The sequence below is a fragment of the Hemitrygon akajei genome, chromosome 10 (genome assembly GCF_048418815.1).
Source record: "Hemitrygon akajei chromosome 10, sHemAka1.3, whole genome shotgun sequence".
Lineage (NCBI taxonomy): Eukaryota > Metazoa > Chordata > Chondrichthyes > Myliobatiformes > Dasyatidae > Hemitrygon > Hemitrygon akajei.
This window is the reverse complement of record NC_133133.1, coordinates 72,983,528-72,998,126: the sequence shown is the minus strand read 5'-3', so window position 1 is coordinate 72,998,126 and position 14,599 is coordinate 72,983,528. Positions and strand designations below refer to the sequence as shown.

The window sequence follows — 14,599 nt, the reverse complement described above, 5'->3', positions numbered from 1 at the left end:
AAAAAGCATTGAAGGTCATGATTGAACCCAGATTGTTGAGCTGTGATTGAGCAGCTCTGCTAGGTGCACCGCTATATTCTGTCTGATTTTATGCTTGTATTTAGGGGCCCTGTGCACCTAACTTGCTCTTTACTAAAATTGTCAACCACAATACTGCATACTGGCTTCCTGAACTTAGCTGAGTCTTTCTTTTGCTATTCCAACTACTGTTAGTTTCCTGTCCTTGTAATGCATAAAGTACCTTTAAATATTCAGGTCATTTTGCAGTCAGGACTCAGTAATGAAAGCTGGTCATACCTTTGTATTTATATGCACACTCTCTGTTCGTTTATCTAAGTGCATTCAGATACAGAGCTTTTAGTTTTAAGTCTTATTATTCTAACCTTAATATCTAGATTAATTCTGAAGTTTGTTCTGTTTATTATTTCTTTTGACATTCTCTTATCAAGATTTTTCTCTCTCAGCTACAGTATATCTCAATTCTTCAAATTATCGCATCTTTGCAACTTTTGATCCCTTGGCCTGAACTATTCTCTCTATTTATAAACACAGTGAAGTCTGCAGATGCTGGAAATCCAAAGCAACACAAACAAAAAGCTGGAGGGAGTCAGCAGATCAGGCAGCATCCATGGGAATGAGTAAACGGTCGACATTTCAGGCTGAGACCCTTAGTCAGGACTCTGTTTGGTGCCTTACTAGAACTCTGGTTGAGCAGGATCCAGGTGTAGTAAGCTCCCGCTTCTACCGCACATCAGCACTTCAGCAACTTTGTTTTTTGGCTCTGACTGCCTCGTTTTCACCATGGGCATCCTGTCTCTATACACTTAAATCCCCCGTCAAGAAGCCCTCGGGGCTTTCTGGGCAACAGACCAGTAGTCACACAAATTAATCCAAAATCAAAACAAAACAATTACCACCAGCCACAGAGTTCTTATACTTGGGTGACACACCCCCAGCTTCAACGATTGCTCCAGAGAGTCAAATTCCCTGTTTTGGTCCTTTATTAGCAATTGGCGAATGTACATTTAAGCATTATTGGGCATTATCCCAGCAGTCAGCAAAGATGTGACCTCTGCGGTCCCAAGCTATAAACTACCATGAAATAATTATGAATATGGAATTTATTTTCTCTGCTTTTATTACGTCCCAACTTATGTGACTAGTTACCATAATAAACATGCAGCACAGAATACATAAGACCATAAGACATAGGAGCAGAATTAGGCCAATTGGCCCGTTCTTGTCTTGACTTGTCCATACTGCACCAGCCGCTGCCACTGGGCTATAAACGTGCAGGAGCAGTGTGTGGTTAAGTGCTTTGCTCAAGGGGACACGCTGCTTCGGCTGAGGCTCAAACTAAAGACCTTAAGATCGCCAACCCAAGGCCTTAACCACTTGGCCACATGCCAACACATTCAATCATGGCTGATACTTTTTTCCCCCCTCCCCAGCCTTCTCCCTGTAACCTTTGATGCCGTGGCCAATCATGAACCTATCAAGCACTGCCTTAAACACACCCAGTGACCTGGCCTCTACAGCTGCCTGTGATAAAACATTCCACAAATTTGCCACCCTCTGACTAAAGAGATTTCTCTGCATTTCTGGTTTAAGTGGACACCCCTCCGTCCTGAGGCTGGGCCGCCTTGTCTTAGACTCCCCCACCATGGGAAACATCCTTTCCACATATACTCAGTCTGGGCCTTTCAACATTCGAAAGGTTTCAAAGAGATTCCCCTCTCACCCTTCTAGATTCCAGCAAGTACACTCAGAGCTGTCAAACGTTCCTTTCATTCTTGGAAGCACCCTTGTTTAACCTCCTCTGAAACCTCTCCAATGCCCACAACTGCTGACAAGGTGAGGCCTCACCAGTGCCTTATAAAGCCTCAGCATCATATCCCTGCTCGTGTATTTTAGACCTTTTGAAATGAATGCTAACGTGGCATTTGCAGAATACATGGCTCCTATATTCCACGACCCCTACTTATTACACTATAATAATTACAACTACATGCTACTGAGATACAGGAGGCCTGAAATCTCAACATTTACACCAATGTCCTCTTTTGGTAAGCAGTCTATCCTGGATTGTGATCTTCTTCTGCTAAACCAGATTGTTTCTCTCGAATGCATTCATGAAAATCTGCCTTGAATGGCTGCTGCCAAACCTCATCCAAGAGCAAAACTGGAGTCCCATTAACTGTCAGCTTTGGCCGAGCATACTCTCTTCCACCATCATGGTCTTCTTTTACTGGTCCGTATTAGCAGGCACTTTCAACTCGTGCATGCTCTGCATGTCTTCTGTAGCATTGCACACTTTAAAGAAAAAGACCAAAGTCCTGAAGGGCTTTGGCGTCTAACGATTTAATACGCGGCCATGAAGAGACTTTTCCCATGTAGGCCTCAGCAATTATCTGCTCAACACCAAAGCTTTCACACTCGTGGTACATAGACCTTTGATTATCCACCTTGACACTGAGTGTGCTGGATTTTCTCTGTCCCATGCCAACATAGGAACTCTCACCAGAGAACTGTTCCGCCAGAGCACACTTAGCAAACACAGCACTTGCAGTCCGTAGCACTTTAATTCTGGCCGTCTTGGCTGCAATTTGTTCCCACAACTTGGGCTCCTCCATCTGTCTTCAAAGTTGCTCTGCCTATTCTTTTTGATTCCTCCAAAGCTGTTCCATTAGTTGTTTTTAGGTCTCCCCGAAGCTGTTCCGCCTTTTCCTCCAAGGCGTGCATATCCCTCAACATCTGTTATCCTGAGTATAACTGTTATTTCAGCCTCCATTTTATTGTGTACCAAAGTGAGATTGTCTTGCTGCTAGCAACAGAACATGCTCCGTTAGGCACGGTGTCTCCAGCATGTATGTCCCCTTTATCAGTTGTCACAGCTTGTCCTTTGACTTCATAAATATTTTCATCTTCGCCATGGAATTGATGTTCTATATGGTACGTCTGTGTATTTGCTCTCTCAGCTTCAAGGTCTCTGCTTCTAGCTGAAATAATTTTGTCTTCCGAGTGCACAAGACAGACAAAGCAATAGTAGGTTTGATTCAGCTTTTCAGCGACAGAAGTGAAACCCTCAGGTTCAGCCGGCTGCGTTAGTCTAGGGAAGACGGTCTCTGACCCCGCAAAACGTGTAAAATCTGAGGTGCAGAACCTTTGTTTGTGTGGATGGTGCGTGATCTGTTCACCTGTTACAAATCAGTGCCACGAAATAACAGACAGTTCGCCATATGCAATTAAACAATTTAGCTTTATCATTCTTAATTTGATCAAAGGGTTAGTAAGTAAAGCAAAGAGAAAAGGGCCCATTTTAATGAAACAGTCTAACATGCACAAGTTGGAGCTCACGGTTTCCCCTGCGTTAGTCCTCCATCGATTTCCCCGGGCTTCGTCAACTCCTGGCCCCACTCCAAGTCCACTCCCTCCTGCTGTCTACAACCTCTACTTTCTGGCATCTTCTCTCTTCATCTCTTGCTGAACAAAGGACCCAGATCACATCGGTCTCAGGCACACAACAAAAAAAAACACTCCCTCCATTGGACGTTGCAAATTTCAAAGGCCCCATTATCTCTAACCATAACCCAAATGCTGCTGCTATAGAAAAACTATTACATTAGCAGTGAAACCTTTCCCAGGTTGTTACACTCTCGCCCCCACCACCAAATTTAGTCATGTCCTCATGACATTTAGATAATTTGCCAACCCTTCCTGCAAAGCACAAAGTCCAACCCAGGTGCAAAAGGTAATGACTTAAGTCCCCAGAGCGGTAGGGGCCACACTCTGTTCCCCCGGTGCTACATAGGTCAGCCTATCCAGTGGTCTGCTGATCCTTTGAGAACTCCATGCCCCCTCATCTACTTAAGGTTCTGATGCAAATTAGGATACATCTGGTCTACATAGCGAGCCCTACCCCTGTCTATCACTTGTGCCCTCCCACAACTCAGACCCCTCTGTATCTAGGCTGAGCCCTGCTTCATCCCTTTCAGGGTCCTGCTGTAACCCAGTCTGTCCACAGATAGTACCCCCCACCCCCCTGGATTTCACCTGACTCAGCATGAGAAGGGTTGGGATTGGGAGTCTCTTCCTCAATCAGTGGGGTGTTAGTGAAAGGCAGCATAACCACCCCTCCCCCATTTCCTCATCCTCTGAATCAGTATCCCTTTCAGGGGTGGGGGCAGGTCTAATCTCTCCTGCTGTTGGTCCTTCAGTCACCCCGCGTCACCACACAGTCCTCTCACTAGGTGTAGGCTCCAGATCGGGCTCTGGGTCAACCTGCACCTCTTGTCCCAGAACCAAAAGATGGTTCTTGACAGGCCCATTCCTGTCCTGTGGTTTCACCCAGAAAACTGGTACATTTGGCATCTGACTCCTCTACATAGAATGTGGCCGCCCAGCGGTCAGCCAACTTGTGCTCCCCGGGTAGCCCCGAATACCTTATGAGAGGACTCAGTCTCCCGGCATGGGTTGGGAGAACCTAACCTTTTGGTCATGCCTCCTCTTTTTCCCTTGATTCTGCTTGGCAGCCATGACCTTAGCTAATTCATAAGCCTTTTTCAGCTCTCTTCTCATATCAGACACATACTTCAGATAAATCTTCGGTGGTAGGTCTTCCTCGCCAGTCCCAAGACAAACGGGCATTCTCACCTTGCGCCCAAACATCAGATAATATGGCGAGTACCCGGTAACTTAATTTTGTGTACAGTTGTAGCAGTGGACCAGATGTACAATAAGTTGACTCCACCTGCTCTTCTTGCTGATCTCCAAGGTTCCAAGTATGTCTAGCAAGGTCCGATTAAACTTCTCTGACTGGAGATCTCCCTGCGGGTGATGAGGAGTAGTCCTCGACTTCTTGACTCCAAGCACGCTCATTAGCTCCTGTATGAGCCTTCTCTCGAAATCCCGTCTCTGATCACTACGTACCTGCCTGGGAAGGCCATAATAAATACTTCTCCCCTAACACTTTGACCAGCATGGATGCCCTCTGATCTTTGGTAGGGAAAAGTTTGTGCATATCTTATGTAGTGGTCCGTGATGACTAAGACATTCGCCGTGTTGCTGGCATCGGGTTCTATTGACAGGAAATCCATACACACCAGGTCCAGAGGCCCCGCAGTCTGCAAGTGGGACAAAGGAGCTGCCTGCGTAGACAGCGTCTTTCGGCATATGCATCGAATGTATGATTTGCAGTATTCTTCGACTTCTGATTTCATTCGTGGCCAGTAAAACCGGTCTCTGAGCAATTCAACCCCCAAATGTCCAGAATCATCATGGTGACATCAACGCAATCCTCCGATACTTCTCGGGCAGAACCAGCTGGGAACGCCGAGGTCAGTCCAGAGGCGACGTGAGCCGGTATAAGATCTGGTTCCTCAACTCCAGTCTGGGCCATTCTCTCAGTATTGGAGGCACCACAGCGTGTTTCATCTTCTCTGCTTGGGCCATGTCTGCCTTTTCGACTGCTGACCAAATGATACCGATGCACGGGTCATCTTGCTGAGCAGCTGCCACTTCTCCAGAACTCAATTCTGGTAACTGGTTTGTCTTCAGAGCAGTCAGGTTACAGTAAACTTGTGGAATGGCGATATCAGAAGCTCCCAATTGATCCGCTGCTCGATCCGGCCCTTGCCTTCACTCTGCCTTCACTGTGATGGCAAACTGGCACATGGCCTTCAGCCCAGGGTCAGGAATGCTCTCCCACTCTTCATCCCTCTCCAGTCCTTCATGCACACCTCGGGACGAGGCATCAGCATCAATGTTCTGACTTCCCGGCCAGTACTTCAGGCTGAAATCATAGGCAGGCAATGCCACCAACTACCGATGGCCTATGGCAGGGGTGTCAAACTCATTTTAGGTCACGGGCCGGATTGAGCAAAATGCAGCTTCATGCGGACCGGATCAGTCGGACATGTGCGAACGCAGCTTTCGTTGCCTCCGTTTTTTCAGCCTGCTCTCATGTGTCTCCGTCTCTGCTATAACTACAAAGTGTTTCACTTTACAAATTCTGTTTCTTATGAAGAAGGCTGCCGAGCAAGACTGCCGAATAAACACTAAAAACCCTGAAAACCTGATACCTGAATAAACTCAGCATTAGCCATATCATACGCCATAGGCGCTTCGATTACTGGGGCCAGCTTTAATAGTAATTAGATATTATCTCGTGGGCCAAAGATAATTCCACCGCGGGCCGGATTTGGCCCGTGGGCCTTGAGTTTGACATATATGGCCTATGGCATCCAGTTTCGCCGAGATCAAGGTATAAGTTAGGGGATTGTTGTCCATCCCCACCTCAAACTTGGCACCACAGAAGCAGTCACTCAACTTATCCACCACAGCCCACTTCAACGCCAGCAACTCCCAACCTGTGCATGGGATAGTTTTTCTCAGAGGGCAACTGACTCCGGCTGACAAACGTAATAGGTCTCAACCCAGTGCCCTGATCCTGATACAGGACACTCCCTAAGTCCTCTCTGCTAGCATCCGTGTGCAATACATACGGCAATCGGGGGTCTACAAAAGCCAGCACAGGCACCTGTGTCAGCAGCTCCTTCAGCGATTAAAAGGCCTCTTCACATTTTGCATCCCATCTCACTCCAAAAGGCTCCGAAGGGTTAAGATACTCTTTACTCTCCTCTCCTTTTGTCGTCCTCCTTTCTGTCATCCAGGCCTCTTCACATTTCGCATCCCACCTCACTCCAAAAGGCAACCCACATCAAACTCGTCAGTAGAAAAGACACCTTCCAGTTTCAACATCTTCTCTACCAACCTCCTCTTCCAACCTGCAAGTACCGGAGAGCCTCCAAAATTGAATAACTGTGGTCAGCTTTCCGCCTTTTTCAGATAGTTGCTCCCCAGCTTGTCTCACATTACTGTCTCCCGGAAAAGGTGCACCAGGGGCCTCCCCCGCCTGAAGGAGACCTCGGTCTTCATAGCGTTTCTGACGATCACTGCCATCCTGCTCACCTGAACAACTGAGGGCTTCTGCAGTTTGGGCCTCACCAGTACCCCAGCAGGCACCCCCAGGTCCTCTTCATGGTCTTCCGGAGCATCCACTGAGAGGATCTCACCCTCAGGCATTCCGGGAAGTTTGGGGTTTCCCATTACTCTCACTACTTCCTCAGGCCATAACACGATTAGCTTGGACCAGGTGAACTACACAGTCCCTTGTCTAAGCTCGTTATCTGACCCAATGCAGCCACACACTTCCTCAAAAGCAGCTCGAAACACCGGGTGAATGGACAGTATTCTCAGAAAGCTCTCTCCAGCTTTCTCCTTGCAGGCTTCCATGAGCCTCCTCACAATAGGAGTGTTGGTCCCCTCAAAAATTGAAACTCCCCCTTCTCAACGGGGTCCGGACAAACTAGCGCTAATATATCAAGGGCATCAGCCTCCAAAAACTGCAACTTCACTGACAAATAACCCTCATACGGATAATCACCCCAGATCTCTAGAGCACTGAATGGTGTCAATGGTAAATGAGTCAAATACTGTTGTAAAATGAACGGTACAGCAAAGTGACTTGTGACCCTGTGTTAAGTATGGCTTGAGCATAAATACCATCTATCTGTAGTGATACACTGGAAATTGGCCCCATGAAGCCTTCAGGAAAATGTTATTTGCTTTAGGGTGTTCCTTGATATATTGCTGGGAATGTGTCTCTTCCCACATCCCTCCCCCCGATACACCAGGCCACCCCCTCACTGCTTAGGTGCCCGGGGGCTCGCTCTCCGAGGGGTTTCCCGTCATTCACATTCCCGCCTGAAGCGTCCCTCTTCACCACAGTTATAACAGACAATACCGGCCACTCCCTTTCTTGCGTTGTGTGACACCAGCTGCTAGCAGCCCTCCTCATAGTCTGTCCCCTTAAAGGATCCACCTCCCCATCAGCTCCATTGTATTGGGGGGGCCACACCCGCTGACATTCACATTCTCAACTCTGCCACAATCTCCTCTACCACTCCCCGGGAAAGCCTGTCCGTGGTCACTTCAGCGCAGGGGACCACTACTGAGGACTGTACCCTGCTGACAGAGGCTGCCTGTGCCTCCGATGCATTCTCCTCCTCTCGTACTTCTCTGATCAGCTCCACAAATGAGAGGAGTGCGTCTTGTGAGACAGTCAGGGACCCCAAGCGATCAGGTTCTGGGACTGGGTGCCTTTCACTGTTTGGTCCATCTTTAGCTGATCCAACTCAGCCTTCTGAATGGCCCCTCTGTGCTGCAAGCAATTTAGCTTCCTCTCTAGCCGAGAGATGTAGGCAGAAAGCTTCTCTTCTCCCCCCCACCTTCTCCTGACTAATGTTCTTAAACCCCGTCATGAGATCCATTGGGCTTCCCATCACACCGAACACCTTCTCTAGTGCTTGCATGTAGGCCACAGAAATGGCAAGGGGGTTCTGTGCCGTTACGGCTCTCTCTATGTCAGTAGCCCGCCCACTCAAACTTTCAACCAATCGCTGTTGTTGTACATCATCAGAGCACTGCCACTCATCTAACAACTGAGAGGTTTGCTCTGCCCAAGTCTCATACTCCTCTTCCCCTTTAGGAATGGGCTTCGTTCCTGAGAACAGGCGGAGCTTACGATAGCTTGGGCATTTTTCCATTTATTCACCAGAGAGGTAAAGGTGGATACTAACTCAGAATTCCTACTCCTCCCCCATGGTAAGCAGAAACGAGAGGACCCTGTCTGTGAAGTCACCGCCCCCAGCTATGGGAGACTTGACTTGCAATTCAGCCCACTCACCCACACTCTCCTCCTCCCAGAAAGTATGGACAATCCACGGCCCCCCCCCCACTTCCTGGGGCCCCGCTACTACCAGGCGGTTTCACTGCTGTTACGTCAGTGCTTGTCTGAACTAAAATAAAATATGTCAGAATTAGTATTATTTTCATGTGATGTACGTGGGTACACATAAATTCTTTTGACCTTTATGTCTTGATTTCCTATGAAGTTTATTTTTCATTTATGAAACAAGTATCATTCATGATTTAAACTGATGGTTTAAAAAATCCAAGAAGCGATTACTTAGTTTAAAAAAAAAAGCAGTCCATGCAAAATCTTGGACTGCTGGCTTTTTTGAGCAATGCAATAGAAGAATTGGATTCAATATATCTTTTGCAATGTTCTGTTTCTGTGAAAGAACTGAAGTATTAGCAATATTTGTTACCAAATTTTGTTTTTCTTTTGCAGACCCACCAAAAGATAACGGAGGGTCAGAAATCACTAATTATGTACTGGAGCTCTCTGGACTGAATGGTATGCTGAATTAATTTGTTCATCGTCACATTTCCAGCATTTTCAGCTTTTGACAAAAATTTGCAGTGTTTTTTTTATTCTCACTTTTAGGATTGTCTATTGTTTACTGCAGAGTTTAAATACTCCAGCACCATTTTCTTGTCTGGCTTCCCCAAATGAGGAAAGTAAAATCAGAAGTTTTGAGTTGCAAGTTTATATGCATGATGCAAAGCACATTTTGCTTTGGACAGCCTTGATGTGTTTTGTATGAATTTGAAATTGGTTGAAGATGTGAATGAAACAACTGGTCTTTTCAACATTGAGGAAAGAAATGCTTCTGTTCAGGATGAAAAATAGGCTGTACTGCTTATTGTGTAATTCCTATTCCCAGAGGAAGAGTGCTGTGTCACCACAGTTTTTGCAACTTTTCGCAGCATGTACCATCTTTGATCAAAGGAACAGTGAGCCACAGCCTTCATTTAATAATATTTGGCAAAATTGAAAATGGCTAGCTGTTTAAAAACATTATCTGCATATATACTGATGATATTTATTTGTATTTTTCAGAAAATGAATGGGATATGGTATACAGTGGAGCAATCAGAGAGCATGTCTGTGACCATCTAAATCCAGGGGTACAATACAAAGTAAGGGTTTACTGCATTAATGCTGGAGGACAAAGCCAGGTAAATCAATCATAAAGTCAATCTTCTGGGTCAGCCTTGAAACTTCCTCAAAAGCAGAAAGTCCATGTATTGTTAATAACAGCCACTGCCCAACCCTCATCTATCATCTTTGTCACCTCTTTTTTAAAAAAATACTTAAGAGATGAGCTCCTCTGGATAATGCTTTTTTAAATGTGAGTCGATCCTGCCTCTTAAAATCTTCTCCAGTAATTTCTCAACTACTGATGTAAGGCCTATAATTTCCTGGTTTGTCCCCATTGCCCTCCTTAAACAGAGGAACAATATTGGCTTCTATCCAGTCCTCTGAGATCTCCCCTAGGGCTAAAGAAGATACAAGACAACATCCTCAATAACCTGGGATACACTCATCAGGCCGTAGGGAGTTATCCACCTTAATCTTCTTCAACAGCCCCAGTGCCTCCTTGAGAGTAACAGTCCCTACAATATCAGCATATCTCTTCCTGATCTCACTATCTTCTACATCCTTCTTAGTGAATATGGAAAAAAATACTTGTATAGTACCCACAACCACTTCTCCTGGCTTCAGGCTTAACTTCCCTTTCTTTGATGTTTTGACTAAATTTGCAACATCTCACGACATCCAAGGTTTCTGAACCTTTCCATCTTTATCTTCTTCACAGACGCTTCTTGGTACTGAATTCCAGTCAACTTTCCTTTAAACGACTCCAAGTTCCAGATATGGACTTGTTCAATTATAGCCATTCCCAATTTAGTCAAAAGAGTTCCTGCCTAACGTTGTTGTAATCGGTCTTCTATAGTTTAGCACTCCCCCTGTGGTCCAATCTATCTAATAACTCTCAGAAAACTTAAGAGTTCTGATCACTGTTAACAAACACTCTTCCACTGGTACACCAATCACCTGGCTATGCTCATTTCCCAATACAAGGTCCAGTACAGCTGTGTATTGTATGAAGAAACATTCCTGGGTGCACCTACAAACTCTGCCCCGTCTAATCTTTCAACACAAAGGAAGTCCCAGTCAACACACCTTTCCTGTATTTGGAGACCTCTTGCCTAACCCCACCACACCCATTACCCCTTTCTTATTCGTGAACTCCACCCTTTAAATGCTGCTGTGATATTCTCCCTGACTGTGCGACTCCCCCACCCCCACCCACCTCTGTCATGTCTGAAACATCCAAATCTTGGAACGCTGAGCATCCAGTTCTGTCCTCACTTCAACCAAGTATCTAATATAGCTACAACATCATAATTTCATACACCAATCTAGGTTCTAAGTTCATAATATTCGTTGCGTTGTAATAAATACACCAGTCCACAGACTCACTGTGTTCATTAACTTGGCCTTTCTTGTCCTTCTGTTCAGAGATACTTGGCCAAAGTCTACCATCCCCTCAATTCCTCCACGAGCAGACCTACTGTTATGGCTCCCATCCACCTGCAATACCAACTTAAACCCTCCCAATGAGGACTGGGTATTAATGAGGGTATTAGTCTACCTCCGGTTTATCTTGTTCATTCCTACCTGCCCTGAAAGAGAACCCAGTGATCCATAGCCCATACTCTTCCTCCTGCATCAGCTTCTTAGCCATGTGTTGAACTGTATTCTTTTCCTATTTCTTGCCTCACTAACATGTGACCCAAAGAGTTATCCTGAGATTACAACTCTAAAGATTCCCTGATTTCATCCCTAGAGCTGAACTTTGAACTGCCCCCTTCCTGGTAGAAGTTATCTACAGAATGTAGTAGCATAAGAAGTTCTTTAAAATAAATAAATAAATAAAATTCAGTTTGTTTAACCTTTACACACTGAGGGACTTTCCTGCTCCTTCAACCCTATCAGGACTGAGTCCTGGTGAAAGGTCTTGGCATGAAATATCAACTGTTTACTCTTTTCCATTGATGCTGTCTGGTCTGCTGAGATTCTCCAGCATTTTGTGTGTTTTAGCCTGTAATATAATCTTAGCAAAGTGAGCACTTTTTGTTTTATTTCGAAGCTCTATCCACTTGGCTTAATTTGGAAAGCTTTCTAAAATATCCCCCCTCAAGACTACACGCCCTTTTTGAGTATTTCCAGCATTTTCTCTCTATGCAAAGCTTACAAGGCAGCTTCCTATGCATTGGCTTCTCCCCAAGTTTGACTTCTCCCCAAATTCCCTAACTACAGAGAGGCATACACCATTGACCCTGCTTTTCTGCCAACTTGTTTGAAGACTTTTGCTTCCTGGAGTTACTTAGAAACAATGAAGTCCCTCGGGATTGCCTTTCCAGCAGATTAAAAGCTATCCCCCATTTTCAAATGAGTTGTGAAAGCCATTGAATGATCCTCATTAGTGTCTCAGTGTATGCTAATTAAACAGGCATTTTGTAGTAACAAAATTGGCACTGTTTTCTTGTTTTACATAGAGTCAGACTTCTTTGTCAAAATGATTTTTAAAAACAAGAAAAACTCAAGCATTTCTCATGAGCTTTCCCCTTTGTGTAAGTTTTCTGAGGAGTTAGATATTTTGCTGAAGAATGCCCAGGTGTGATTCAGTGCTGCCTGTAGTCCGATACCTTGTGTTCCCCATTAGTGTTTGTCTTGCGTCCTAAGCCAACCTTGGTATAAATCTTTTATAAATGATATAGAGAGCATCATGTATAGCTGAAAATTCCCAAATGTCCACATGAGAAGTGCACCATGAAATTTAATATTAGAAATATGTTTTATGTACAGTTGCACACTAACAAAGCTAACCTGATTGAATAATTCATGGTTCATAACCTTTGAAATGTATCCCTTTTCCCCTAAATTACAGGCATCCGACATATTGACTGTGCAATCTGCTGCAGTTCCTCCTGGACCCTGTAGCAGTGTTCAGCAGTCTGGTAAATCTAAAGCAAAAGAAGTGTCTATACGATGGGGTAAGGATGTATATTCCTTTCTGTTGAGCTGCTGTGCAAGTTGATAGGGTAGTTAAGATAGGGTAGTTACGTTAGTCTTCATTAGTCAGGGGAAAGGGATCGCGAGCTGTGAGGTAACGTTGCAGCTCTATATAACTCGGGATAGACCACACTTGGATTACTCTGTTCACTTCTGGCTGCCTCACTTTAGGAAAGATGTGGAAGCTTTAAAGTCAGTGCAGAGGGCATTTACCAGGATCCTGCCTGGATTAGAGAACGTATCTTATGAGGAAAGGTTGAGCGAGCGAGGGCTTTTCTCTTTAGAGCACCGAAGGATGAGAGGCATCTTGATAGAGGTGTAAAATATCACAAGGCATAGGTAGCAGATGTTTCCCAGGGTGGCAGTGGCCAGTACCAGAGGGCATTTGTTTAAGGTGAGGGGAGATGTCCGAGGTGGGTTTTTTTTTTGTTACACAGAGAGTGGTACGTGCCTGGGACACACTGCCAGGTCGGCGATAGGGACTGAACAATAATTCAATTCAAGTTTAATTTTCATTAAACCATACACAAGTACTTGTGAACAAACGAGACAGCGTTACTACTGGGTCAAGGTGCAAAGCCACATCACCAAAAGTCTTGTAATCCACCCCCCCCCCCCCACCGCCCACCATGATGCCACGGCTTGATACATACAGGCCAACAAACCCATATAGAATATCAGTAAAAATACAGTGATGCAGAATGTATCTCTATATATACAGTCCAGACCCCTCCCCCAACCCCTGATACCATCTGTTGACTGACCCCTGGCATCTCCTAGACAACACCATGGCTTTGAGGCCCAGTCCTCTCATATACAAGGACATATAGATTATTAGTAAAGAAACAACCAGGCAAATATATATGTGTATAGTCCAGATCTCTCAGTCCATTTGAAACTTCCATCGCCCCAACCACTATGCCGCCCCTGGTAGAGCTGACTTCCAGCGGCTGAAAAGCAAGTGACCTTGCAGCTTGGGCCTGAGTCCATTGAGGCATTTAAAAGACTCTTAGACTCGTGGGTGTAAGAAAAATGAGGGTTTGGGGCTGTGTGGGAGGGAAGGGTTAGGTTGATTGTTTATTATCTTGGCATTACATTGCGGGTGGAAGGAACTATACTGTTCAATGTTAAGTGTTCAGTGCACCACTTACATCTTAATCTCGTTTTTTTTTGCAGTGCCACCTTCTGTTAATGGTGGCTCTGCAGTCACAGAATATACTGTGGAAATTGGAGAGCTGGGATCAAGTGATCGGAGATCTGTCTACCACGGTGCAGAACTGGAGTGTACAGTAGGTGGTCTTCTGCCAGGAAAGATGTACAGTTTTTGGGTGAAGGCTGCAAACAAAGTTGGGGTAAGGTGATAGGATTGTATGATGTCAAATTATATTATTCTGCGTATGGTAACAGTGGAAAGATTGTGTGATTGGCAAAAGAAAAAAATGAAGTTGAAAATCGTAATGCAGTATAATGTTGTTCTTGTAAATTCTACTCGAGTCACCTCATTAAAACTCATCTCAAGGTGGCTTAGAATAAATATTCCAGAATGCTAATTTGTACTCTGCTGTAAACTGTAATTAAGGAATTTAACAAAAGGAGCTCGATAGCTAATGCACACATTTGTGAATAGTTCTTTGTCAGCTGTGTTGATTTTATAATTATCAAGTTTGTGTAGTCTTATTTGTAATTAAGACATAGAATATTATGGGAAACATGCTTTTTGTAGTGTCAAAAATGGAAAATATCTATTTGAGGACTATTTAAAGGACTTCA

General features: G+C 44.9%; 1 protein-coding gene across 6 annotated transcripts in view; it reads left to right on the top strand.

Annotated features, from left to right (window-relative positions):
* LOC140734470 (fibronectin type-III domain-containing protein 3A-like) overlaps positions 1-14,599 on the top strand; it is a 137,757-nt gene that overhangs the window by 107,371 nt on the left and 15,787 nt on the right. For all 6 annotated transcript variants that reach the window (XM_073058458.1, XM_073058456.1, XM_073058457.1 and 3 more), the window contains 4 exons: positions 9,194-9,259; positions 9,806-9,924; positions 12,705-12,810; positions 14,006-14,181. In XM_073058458.1, the coding sequence (XP_072914559.1) occupies positions 9,194-9,259; positions 9,806-9,924; positions 12,705-12,810; positions 14,006-14,181 (467 nt within the window). The remainder of the gene's footprint in view (positions 1-9,193; positions 9,260-9,805; positions 9,925-12,704; positions 12,811-14,005; positions 14,182-14,599) is intronic.